This window comes from Struthio camelus, chromosome 10, assembly GCF_040807025.1.
Source record: "Struthio camelus isolate bStrCam1 chromosome 10, bStrCam1.hap1, whole genome shotgun sequence".
Taxonomy (NCBI): domain Eukaryota; kingdom Metazoa; phylum Chordata; class Aves; order Struthioniformes; family Struthionidae; genus Struthio; species Struthio camelus.
The window spans coordinates 1,604,626-1,617,306 of record NC_090951.1 but is presented as its reverse complement, the minus strand read 5'-3'; the positions used below and the strand labels follow the sequence as shown (position 1 = coordinate 1,617,306).

The 12,681-nt window shown below is 48.7% G+C and overlaps 1 protein-coding gene across 2 annotated transcripts; it reads right to left on the bottom strand.

Moving 5' to 3' along the window:
* Positions 1-271: 271 nt before the first annotated feature.
* On the bottom strand, positions 272-10,453 carry TERF2 (telomeric repeat binding factor 2). 2 transcript variants are annotated; one of them, XM_068956208.1, is made up of 10 exons: positions 10,167-10,453; positions 9,465-9,560; positions 8,724-8,854; positions 7,978-8,064; positions 7,184-7,330; positions 6,415-6,749; positions 5,383-5,772; positions 2,849-2,934; positions 2,123-2,175; positions 272-1,111 (listed from the first exon to the last, which is right to left on the bottom strand). In XM_068956208.1, exons 1-10 carry the CDS (start codon positions 10,345-10,347, stop codon positions 953-955), a joined length of 1,665 nt encoding a protein of 554 aa, XP_068812309.1. In that variant the 5' UTR covers positions 10,348-10,453; the 3' UTR covers positions 272-952. The 2 variants fall into 2 exon arrangements, with proteins under 2 accessions (XP_068812309.1, XP_068812310.1); XM_068956209.1 differs by having other exon boundaries at positions 5,383-5,616; positions 10,167-10,447.
* Between the last annotated feature and the right edge of the window lie 2,228 nt (positions 10,454-12,681).

Here is a 12,681-nt window from a genome sequence, read left to right as displayed (position 1 = left end):
GGGAGTCCCATGCCTCTAGGGTGCTGCATTCCCCAGAGGCATCTGAGCAGTCAGTGTCCCGAATGCTCATTTCCATCTGGGAGATACAAGTTTGCATACTACAACTGCAGTACCTAACGTAAGAGCTTTATTTCACAGAAGACCATTCAGACATGGACTCCAACTTTGACACTACAAGAAACAGTGCCCTCAGTTCATACACTTACAGCAAGTGCACAGGAGGAGGGTGTTACCAGGAAGCTGAAATTCCTTTAAGACAGGATCAAAATCATTAAACATTGGAACTTTTAATGTGGGAACAACCAATACCTAAGTACCGAAACAAAAAAAATATACATGTTGTTAAAGCCTCAAGAATCTTGGGGGGAGAAATTCCCACCTGCAACTAGACATTTACAAAGCAGAGAGAAATGTAAAAACCAAAGCAGATCACGTTGCCTAAATTTCTTCTCCTCCACAGAAGCTCTAGGACTATGTGCTGCCTCTCTCCCCAGAGGGACTTAGAGAAAGCCTACTGGACAAAAGATTCACAAACAGTTTAAGACAAATTAAAAAAATATAAAAATAGCCACTGATTTGACAGCATCCGAGCAGAGAAAACTGTCATTTTAGCAGCCCATGAGGTTGAAATTCATTCTGCAAAGGCTGGAGGTGTCAGGTGGAAAAGGAAGTCTCATTCCAGGCCACTTCTGAGGAAGTGCAAGTCAGGCTGCGTAGCTTCTGCCAGCTGCAGAAGATCTCAACTTTACAGATATAACTAGAAAAACAAGGCGCCTTAATTCTTGTCAAATGTGGTTTCTGTCTGCTGCAGCCCTCTCCAGTACCAAGTAGCCACGCTGCCCCCATCACCCATCAGGGAAGAGCGCTGGAACCTCACTGCTGCTATTGCTCTGGTCCATCTTTCAAAGGAAAAGAAAATATTTTTGCATTGAAGGTCCCTTGGCTTCCACTTTTAGAGGATTCCCAGCTTTTTCATGGTCCGCCAGCGATCCTTGATCATCACTGCTGTGCGGTTCCGGAAGGGGTATTTTTGGCAAATGGACTTCCATCTCCCTTCTCCAAACTTCTTCACACCTTCTTTGATCCACTCACTTTCCTGCATTGTCCATTTCTACAAAAGAGCAGGTAAGCAATGTTCTGTGATCGACATAGCACAGTTTCAGGAAGGAGCTGCATTTGGCCCAGAAACTGCACTATACCCTCCTCTTCTCCCTAGCATATTATCTTTCTTTTACTCTATGATCTGTTCTAGAGACATAGGGAAAAGGCAGAGATTCAATAGCACACATGGCTTTCAGTGTTACAAATAAGGAAAATGCTAAGCTCCAACACAAGTTCAGGAGTAGTGCTGCTTCCCAAAGCACGACGCTGGTTACATGAGAGGAATGACCCCTTGATGCAAGGGCAATCAGAGGTACAAAGCACTTGCTGCCTATGCCCTGCATAACAGCACAGAAGTAGAGTGATAAAGAATCTGCAAGTTCAGCTCTGCAGTCCCCCTGAATTTTTGTACAGAGACTAAACAACAAGAACTGAAAAAAATGAGTCACAATGAACAAAGTGCTACACTGTGTACAGCAGCACAAAAGCAAGCAGCTATTTACCTAAAACCAAGGCAGAGTTACTAGAAGCACATGACTTTGGAGCTCTTAGGAGCTGCCATAAGTGCGCACCTCACCCAAACAAGTTGCTGAACCTCCCCAGTGCTTGGGGAACACAGCAGACCTAGCTCCAAACCACATGCACCCAGGAAAAGGGACTTTTCTCAACTACCCAATGCCAGGCATGCGGGGGGCACACAGCTTTGGCCAACTATCAAACTGTTCTGGTTCTAGCAGAGAAACTCAAGCCTGCTCTGTGAATATAAAGACCTGCACAACTCAGATCAAGCCTGGATGTCACAAGCACTTGCTCAGCAAATATCGCTCTTTAACACAACGGCTCCATTTAAAGCGCAGCAGCAGCTTGCACTGCTCTAGTGAACTGCATGCTGCTCAGGAAGGAGCCTGAGCTTCAAGAGAGTATCCTCAACAGCCTATCTCAAATTAGCTGACAGTCTGCTCTGCTATAGACTATGTTCTAAAATCCTCTCTGTAGGTCTGAAATAAAGGCTCCACATTACCTGCTTCTTGGAACCGAAGACTGTAGAGTTGTGGCTGTTCATCTCAAGCGATGCTGAAAAACAAACCAAGCAGGTTACGTTTCACTGTAACTTAGGAGGTAAACAGACCTCCTTGAGAGACTGCCTTTGGCCTAACTGCAGGATTCAGCAGTTAGCTGCAACAACAACATCCTGGGAGAGGCAATAAAACCAAATTACTTTATTCCCTGCTTTCCTGCAATTACAGCATACACAGCCTTTCTGTTTCAAGGCATTAATTGCCTTGCCATTAATTGATCCAAAAATAATCAGTTTTGTTTTAAAGTAGCTAGTATGCTGAGGAGAACAGGGGCATCCATCTAGAAAGCAGCTATGCTGCATTTTGAGGCTGGAATTAGATGTTCAGGAGCCTCGTCCACTCCTTTTCACCAGCAGTGCCAGCTAAACTGCATATATAGCTGCAAAGGGAACTGCACTAGAAAACCGGTCTCGCTGAAAAGGTAAACTTAAACCCTTATTTCATGGCACTAAAAGTGGGTAATGGGAGAGCTGAAGTTCTGATAATTATTCTGAGATTTGAACAGGAGTTCTTGGCACGCATTTCAGATTAGAGGTAAAACCATTTTCTTGGGCTTTTAAGATTTCTAGTTTCAAAATCCAGTCACACAGGAGGTAGCAAGACACCTAAGAACAAGCCACAAAGCCAGGGTTATCAGTTACCACCTGCAACAGGGATTCTGTTCTTACCTGCATCTGAGAATAAGTCATCCTCCTCACTCCAAACATCTTTTTCTTCTTCACCAAATGAGCTGTTCCACCTTGCTTTGCGGGGTCTGAAAGAAAGCAAGCATTTCAGCTGCTGGCTAGGGAGAATTTTGTTCTAGAGAGCTAAACAATAACCTCACGGGTTGACAGAAGAACTTGCTACTATCTACCGAGTAGGTGGAAGGTACAGGGCCACCTGGATCACAGCAGACAGGCCTATGATGAGCATGCAGCACAGAGAAACGTGGCAGCTTGTCCAACCCTAAAGTGATATATACACGTCACGCCCTTGCATTCCCCTCAGGCAGAGCACCAATCCTTAAGAGCCCCTAACTGAAGGAACTGTGTGCATCACATACTCAAATGGCACATTGCATTTTGTGATCAGTATTTACAAAAACTAATATCTGGGATTAACTACACAATTGAACAATTATACCAAACACATACAATTAGCTAGACTTCTCTGGCCTTTGTCTATGGCACAAACTCGACAACAGTTCAGGGCAGAAGCCCTTAGTATTCTCAAGAAGCATTTAATTCTTACCATTTCACTACTAACACTACTGTGGTCAACTGAGCTACAGAGGCATCTCACTGAGCACCTTAATCAAGCACCCTAATGCCATCGCTTGCTTCCAGCACTCAAGCACAATCCAGGGAGATGAAATTAGGTGCGTTTAACATACCTTAAAAGATTTGCCTGTGCCTACCATATACGCTATACCTGAAACCACTTATGATTGCAGGCAAATAACTGCTCTCTATTCTTACTTAGGAAGCTGCACTTTTTAGCTCCTCTTTCTTGCATATAAACATTCAAGAACAAGTCATCAGCAGAGAAGCACATGATCAGTCAAAGCTTTCCAGAAAGATGTCTATCACCAGCAACCATCACTATCGAGAGGGCTTACGTTTCTCGTTGTAGCCTTTAAAATAACCACACAAGAAGCCCTGATAATAAATCAGTTTCCAGGTGAACTGGAAAGCATTCCATACAGCTGCCAAGCCTGACACTTGAAAACTGCTCAAGCCAGTGTAAGACTTGTCACTTCAGCCCCATTCCAGGTTCCCTCCTGACCTGGCACTAACCCTTGTTTTATGCATGCAGCATAGGATAGGAAGGCATCACCTGAGCTACTGAGTCTATTCCCTTCCTAGTACAGACAACCATACAATGCTCTAGTCCAGAAGAGTTCACAGAACATCTGTCGATACTCAAAATGTTCCCCAGCACCTTCAAAATAAACTGAAGAGACATCCTAAGAACAGCATCACCACTCTTAAGTCCTTGACATCATAGGATAGCTATAAATTAAAATTCCCAGATGGCCCAAGGAAGCAGACTATACAGGAAAAACATCCTTTCTCAGTTTAATATCTGACAATTAGCTTACCCCTGAACAAGACGCACCAGTGAGGTATCCAAGCAATTTCACCAATACACGCCAACGCACTCCACACTGCATCCCATCTGCACTTGCAGCCGCTGTCCTGTGCTTCAGAGATACAACCCATCTTCAAAGAAGCCAAGCTACACACAGCATACCGAGATCTTTAACAACCTCCCTTCAAACCCCAAGCTTTACGTAGCTCAATGATAAGGCAGAAACCCAAGGGAACTTGGGTTTTATTTACATTTTCCAAACACATCGAGCTGTCCTCAGCAAACAACGCTCCTAGTTTTGCTCCTGTGGATCCAAAGCATCATTATTGCTTGCTGCTATGCATCTTGACTAAGCAAATGAAGAATAACTCAAAGATACTTCAGGAAGGAAGCTTCGCTACACTCTTAAGACCTGCAGAAGGGAACACTCATGATTTAAGTCTCATATCCGTGTTAGTTTTAGGCTTCTGTCAATAAGCTTACTTTGTTGTTTTGGCAGGGAGGCAGGAGGGAAGAGGCGCTTTTTTTTTTTTTTAAATAAAAAATAAAAAAAGGGATTTCCTGCATACATAATCCTACCTCCTTTACCTTGCAGCTGAAATGACCATACTAAGTGATAAAACTCATATGCAAGAAACACAGCCAGAAAGCCACAAGTAAAAGTTTCTTAACCAAGATAGGTTTTAGGGAGGAAGAGGAAAAAAAGAGCTTAGGAAAGTTAAAAGTTATATTGAGTATTTTTACATGGAAGTTACTCTAAGCTGTTCCACAAGACGTGCCTACAAACTCTCTCCAACTGCAGCATTACTAACTGTAACCTGTACAGAAACATGCATTACCTGTGATACGCATGTTGGAATCACCTACCAACACTAATCACAATAACTCCGACTCAGAGCAAGTTGAAGCAGGATCATTTTCTCATCTCCATTACTATTTACCAAACAGTTAACTACACAGACAGAGCATTTACTTCATCCAGTTCCACATACGCTAGAAGACTAGGATGGTCAATATTCTCATCTTGAATTAAAGATAAAAGGTTTTTGTTGTTCGCTCTACTGACGTCAGCTCTAAGTCAAAATACTGGGCACAGATTAGAATATACCACAAGAGATGGGCTTCATACTTGGGATTTTTAGTAGATACAGGCTGGTCATGTGATTTCTGAACAGAAGGTCTGGAAGCAGAAGATACAACTGGCTCCTGGGAAGAGTCTGGGCTCTCACTCAACTCGCTGCACTGGCTGTCCTGCTCCATGACCAGTTTGCTTATGGTCAACAAGCGTTTGCCCTTATGGGGTATTTCAGGAGGCTCTGAGATCTCACAATCTTGATTCTCCACTTCTTTCCGTCTCTTGGTTCTGTGGGATACAGAAGGAGATAGTTGCTTGGGGAAAGAAATGTCTGTTTCATCCAGTTTGGTGAAGAGCGCATCAGAATCCTGGGAGTCCGACAGGATCTTGAAAGCTTCTCTCAGAACAGAAATCCCATACGTGGTTACAGTTCCAGAGGGCTGCCTACAAAATAAACAAAACTAAGGAGGTTGTAAAGACTTTACCAAGGTAGCTCCGCTTCACTGAAGTCAGGGGTTTCCCCTATGCTGTGACCCTCAACAATTCACTATGACCCCAGGGTGCAAGATCTATCAAAGAGGACCTTCCCAACCCTTCAGCCTGCCCTCCTTCTAAAACAGTGCAAAGGCACCACTTGGCCAGCACTACTGGCAACCTGCTCTCTGCCCGAGATGCCAATGCTACCTGCTAGAGACAGCATCCAGGCATCCTTCTCCTATTCTTGACTAATGGGCTGATAAGCCACAGACCCTGGCATAAACCTGAGTCTTCTCAACCACACAGACACCAAACACTGTTCCATAAAAGCAGATCTGTCATCAACTGCCTTTGCTTCCTGGGTTCTAAAAGCACCTTGTATCTTCAGGAAAAACAAAACAAACAAACAAAAAAAAACCAAAACACAACTTAACATTTTAACTCTGACCTAGACAGAAATCTTAAAATAGCCTTTAGCAGCTTGCTTGGGAAGACCTGCTTGGGCTAGCATTCAGGAAAGTTGAGTTGCCTGGACAGAGCAAACTACCCTTCAAAAGAGAACCACTGCCAAATTTCCTCTGTAACACAGGGCCAGATTTCTCTGCCCACCTTTCCAAGTTCTTGGAAGACACTTCCGTAGGTCCTGGAGCTGCTGCTGCTGGTTGTTTAGATATTTCCATAGGCTCTTGAGATTCTTCTGAGATATTAGCTGCTGCTTCTATAAGCTTAGAAGCTCCTGCTCGCTCCTCTGTCCTTTCTACAGGCTCGGGAGCTCCCACCACATCCTTTGCTCTTTCTTCAGGCTTGGGAGCTCCTGCTGGGTCCTTTCCGCTTTTTGAAGGCTCAAGAGCTGCTGCCGGATCCCTTGCCCCATTTGCAGACTCAGGAGCTGCTGGGCATTTTGGTTCTTCAGCACGCTCTGAATTCAAAGTCTTTTTCATCATCTCGGACAGGGAAAAAGCATGTAACCGTTATAAAAATGATTCCATGTAGTGCCATTTAATTTTATCCCATTCTAAAGGCACTTTAAGCAGTTACTTGAAATTCAGTTGATTTTAGCTACAGAGTTAACATCTATCAATCAAAGCTTATAACACAGGTTGAAGAAATGCATTCAACTGTATAAACCTTTTAAGGATTGACTGAATTCAAAAGACTGTGGATTTAACACCTTGTTAAGTAGGTGCCCAAACTCTGCACCTGTGCAGAGTTAATCTGAGCAGGCACACAGAAGCCAAAATACTGTATTTCACTGTCTTCTGACAAAGTAAGTGGTAGCTTTCCCCAGACCTGTATCTCATGCCATTTTCCTCCTGCCCCTGGAGAGGGTAGAAGCAGGTGCAGGACTAGAAGCTAGGTTATCAGGGCTGACACATACTGTTACCAGCAATGGTTCTGAATCATCCACATAGGCCTCCACAAACTGGAACACGCTGCGCTGAAAACTCTTGTAAGAGAAGTTTGTGATCACTGGATGAGCCAAATTCTTCTCCCGGATAATGCTGAGCAACTCTGTCCTCATTTTCTAGGCAAGAGATAAGAATGTTCTGAATAAGTACAAGAGAGAGAAATGACAAATTCAGGAACTGGGATATGGATAAAGATTGGGCTTTTCTTATTTGACACTCTCCAAGCCCAACTAAGTCACACTGACATAAGCATGGGAAAAGGACAGAGGAGCAGGAGATCCATCTTATTCCAATAGTTCTGACATTGTTTCCAGTGCCCAAGACACTGCACCACCTACAGAAATAAAAAGAAAAAAAAAAAAAAAGAGACTTTCTGCTCTACAGAACCAGCCCTTCTTACCAACTCATGCTCTACACTAGTAAACTTGAATTTGCCTCAAGCCACATGGATGAATGTTCCTGCCTGAACGAGCCATGAAGATACGTGAAGTAACAGGAGTAAGAGAAAAAAAGAGTTCTCAATCGACTATCAACATGCAATTTAAACGCTAAATGGCCAAGGGTTCTCCTTTCAAGGAGGATTCATTCTATTTTCATCACCCTGACTCTTTCCCTCTTCTTCAGATTTCTGAGAGGCACATGCATCAAGTGGAACCGTTTAATCGTCCATTTAGAACAATTCACAGATGTGTCCCCAACGAGCCCATAAAAACATACCAGTTCATTCCTCAGACAACTGTCTCTCATCCATTCACAGACTCACCTGGCTGCTGTGATCCTTCCCCATGTGCCTCCTTACAATTTTTGAAGCTTTATCAAACTCTCTGTTTTTGATGCAAATTATAACAGCCTACAGAAGAAAAAGAATACCAATTTCTCTTGACATTAACCATAATCCCTAAATCATTTTTGCAAAAGTACAAGTAATAATCAAGTACAGCACATGAGTAACAGCTTAGTACTACCCTACACAGAGAAACAAGTTCTGCATTAACTGATCAAGCAGCAAATAAACTGAAAACATGCATCTGTAATCAACCCACTACTATGATTTTTCGTGGGATATTATTCCTTTTATCATTTATACAAGACCATTCTAAGACAAGAGATAAGGGAAAAACACCCACAGAAACACACATAAAATACATTTAAAACTGGAAAACACAAATTTAAATTCTCCTCTGCCGGGGCCAAGCTCAGACAGATCTATATTTTCAGAGCAGCATATTTACTAAATAGTAGGAATGATAACAAAAGACATGGAAAAGAGAAAATTGCCCCAGTGTAAGGGGTCTACGGGCATACGTAATCCTATGTATAAAATTAAGAATAACATCAACAATACCATTTGTTTCACTAAGCATCTCTAAAACGCAACTTGTAAATAATTTTCCAGAAGCTCCATCGCAGAGACCAATTTTAACTACCCTGCGCATATGCCTATGCGCAGCTTGGGTTAAAATTCCTAATGTTTTAACATGTTAATGATAAAGAAAAAAAAAGTCTTACAGCTTCTTTCACCATTTTTTGAACAGATTCTATCTTCCTTTCCGCCACAGAGAACTCTTTCTGAATGAGCTCCAGGATACCAATTGCTGATTCAAGAGGGGTAAGTTCCGACTCTTTATCAAAAGTGCAATCTACAAAAGGAATTCACGCACGCTGTATGTTAAATCACTCATAGAAATACCCTACAGAAAACTTACTGAAAGCAAGTTACTTGATTTGCTCAGTTTGACAGCAAATTCTACAGACCATGAAAAACGAGAAGGAATGCTGGACTGACTGCCAAGAAAACCATCCAAGGTATGCAAGATCTCTCTCACAGGCATGGAAACCTACAGAACCACCACAAATGGCAGCCTGAAAAGTTATGAAAAGTAACTGACCCAGCAGCAACGTTCCAGAAGCTACGAGGCTGAGCAGAAGTCATAGGGCTGGTACGTATGGACAGCAGGACAGCTCTGGAGTTTGGGTTCTGGTAATAGTACCGGGGACCCTGCTCTCAGCTCAGAGCAATGATTTTTCACTCGTTACTGCAGTGCAATGTAGGTGTGAACAGCTACCCTCTGACCCCTCAGCCTCTGAGGGGAGCTCCTCCAGATCAACAGCTTCTGCCCAGACCTCTGCTCTGTACAGAAATGCAGCTCTGGGGAGCTGCGGGGACAGCCACAAAGCAGGGCTCACTCTGGCTGGGGGAACGGGCTGGGAGCCGCAGCTGGGGCCTCTCCAGGAGGACTGGGCACCCACCTAGGTTCTCGCCCTCCTCAATGCGCGAGAGAAACTGCATGATGCGCAGCAGCTGGGCCACCACAGGCTCCTTCTCCAGGGGCCGCACAAGCAGCGCTGCGGGACAGAAGCAGGTTAGGTTGACACAGCACTGCCCCACTTCGCTTCCCCCAGTGGGCCACCCCATCTCCCCCCAGAGCTCAGCCCCAAGCTCTCTTCCCCCCCCAAAGCTCAGCCCCAAGCTCTCTTCCCCCCCGCCAAGAGCTCAGCCCCTGTCTCTCTTCCCTCTCCCCACCCCCCCCAAGAGCTCAGCCCCAAGCTCTCTCCTCCCCCCAAGAGCCCAGCCCCGGTCTCTCTTCCCTCTCCCCCTCCTCCCCCCAAGAGCCCAGCCCCGGTCTCTCTTCCCTCTCCCCCTCCTCCCCCCAAGAGCCCAGCCCCGGTCTCTCTTCCCTCTCCCCCTCCTCCCCCCAAGAGCCCAGCCCCGGTCTCTCTTCCCTCTCCCCCTCCTCCCCCCAAGAGCCCAGCCCCGGTCTCTCTTCCCTCTCCCCCTCCTCTCCCCAAGAGCTCAGCCCCGGTCTCTCTTCCCTCTCCCCCCCCCAGCTCGGCCCCCGCCTCTCCCCGAGCTCGGCCCCCGTCTCTCTCCTCCTCCCCCCCCCCCCCGAGCTCGGCCCCGGTCTCCCCCCCCGCCCCCCGAGCTCGGCCCCGGCCCCCGGCGCGGCCCACCCTGCATGACATCGCGGAGCTGGCGGAAGTCGCGGTTGCGCCCGGCGCGGTAGGCCGCCACGGCCTGGTGGAAGTAGAACTGCAGCACGCAGCGGTTCACCGTCTCCTCGCGGGCGTCACCCGCCGCCGCCGCCGAGGCCTCCCGCCGCATCGCCGCCGCCCGAGCCCGCCGGCCCGTCATGACGCCCGCCCGCGCCGGAAAGTGACGCTATCCGCCTGCGCCGCTTCCCGCCGCGACCCTTCTGCGCACGGGCGCCTGCGGCGACCGGCATGCACCGCGCGCCCGTCCCGGCGCTGACTACAACTCCCAGCATGCCGCGCTCCCGGCGTGCACCGCGGCTCCCTCCTCCCCCTCCCTCCCTCCCCCCGCGGGCCTGGGCGCTGCCCCCTGGCGGCCGGGCGGGGCGCTGCGCGCGCTGGCGCAGGGGGAGCGGCGCGTGCTGCGGGGCGCGGCGGGCGCGCGCGTGGGTGCAGCAGACACGCACGAGCCCCGTGGGAGCGAGACGGGCCGCGGGGCCCCGTGCACGCGCGTGGGCGCGGCGGGCACGCACGAGCCCCATGGGAGCGGGACGTGCCGCGGGGCCCCGTGCACGCGCGTGGGCGCGGCAGACACGCACGAGCCCCGTGGGAGCGGGAGGTGCCGTGGGACCCCGTGCTCTCACTTGGGTGCAGTGGGCGCGCACGAGCCCCGTGGGAGAGGGAGGTGCCGCGGGACCCCGTGCATGCGCATGGGCGCAGCGGGCTGGGCGTGTGGGCGCCCGTGGGAGCTGTCTCGTGACCCGCCCCACGCCTGCCAGCTCCGGGGAAATCAGTCATCGGTTAATTGCGGCAGAGCCTGGGAGCAGAGCGTTCCACCTTGGGCACCTGGCAAGTCCGGCACTGCCCGTAAAACTTGTTTTATTGCTTAAAACACAGAGCCAGCGTCCCCTGGGGCCGCTCAAAGTCCAGGGGCGGGGCGGGACTCCTGCCCTCAGCAGGACTCAGGCCTGCCCTTGGGAGCCGTTTCGTTCCCACCCGACCGGAGGGAAACGCCCGCAGAAATCCAGCCTCTTTCCCGCAGAAATCCAGCCTCTCGCCGCACTGCTTTACCCTCTGCTGCTCGCTGTAGTTTCCTCATGCTAAAACGGGGCATCGCAGCAGTAAGAGCTGACTCGGGGGCAAGGTGCTAGCGCTTCTGCAAAACCCCCCGTTGCACACGTGATTGAACAGCTCAGACCTTACGCGCTGGTAAGGCAGTAAGACCTCCTTACTTTCTGCTAGTCTTTGAACAGCCAGAAGACTTTTATACGCACTCTACCCCTTCCTTACGCTCTAGCCATCCGCAAATCCCAGGCCGCTCGCCTCTATTAACAAAAAATGGGCCCTTTTTTGGCATCTAGGGGCAGAGATTTTCCTGTAGTTATTCAGAACGCATATACCGAATCAGAAGCCTGGGCACATACATCTTTGGGAGCAGCAGTGATCGCGGCGAGCGCGGACCAGGAAGGACGCGCATCCCGGAGAGGCTGGTTTCGCTCCGGCCGAGCGCTGTGGCGGCCAGCAGAGCCACCCGGGCTACGTTACACCTCTCTCGGGCTGCCGAGAAGCGATGCCTCGTCGGGCTGACTAGGAACGTCACTGACACCTTTCGGGGAGACTATTTTTGTGGTGGAAAAGCACATGAAAATTCCTCTTGCATTAGGTTTTTCAGGATACTCCCTTCCCTCTGCCGCTCGGCAGAGGAGAAGGAAACACACATGAGAAAAATCAACGTGTCAAATGGAAAACAGTAAAACTGGGAGGGGTTTTTTATTGGCAAACGAAAGGAGATTAAAATAATCTGTTCAAGAAGGAGCGGTGCCTGTTCACCTCCGGGCAGTGTGACTGCCCTGCAGGGTGCACTCGCGAAGGCAGCTGTCCGAGGGGTGTCATATGACTAACGAGCTGGAGGAGCATTAAATGTTAGGAAGGATGCAGAGAGAGATACCGACCGGCTCCATTTCCTGGGCTGAGGCACGAGGACAGAATGACACTTTGACCGGAATACTTTGGCATGTGAATGCTCATGAGCCGGGGCAGCAGCAAAACGATTTTGCTCTTTTCCTGTCGCAATGTGCAAGAGCAGGTGACAAGGCTGGAACTGCTGGACTTCACTGCCCTCCCCTGATTCCAGACAAATCTTATTAGCGGTAGGAATAGCGTGTGAGATGTGCTGCCCTTGCAGCCTTCCGAACACTCTTTGCTTTGCGGACTAGGCTACCGAAAGCTTTTGGAAAGTTCAGTAGCTGCTGCACCTCCCCGAGATCCATCCTGCTCCAGCCAGATGTGTCAGGCGCTTTGGCACATTCCATCAGTCAGTACAGGCTTCGGGATTTTGAGCCTGCGCCGCCGGTCCTAGCACTGCCATCCCCCCTCCCCTGTCCCCCACATCTCCCCGGCGAGCAGTGCCATCGCTTTGGAGCTCCTCAGGTTGCTTTGCTGTAAATCACTGCCTGCCCCGTTAGATGATCCAACTGCTCCAGGCTGGAAAAGAGCG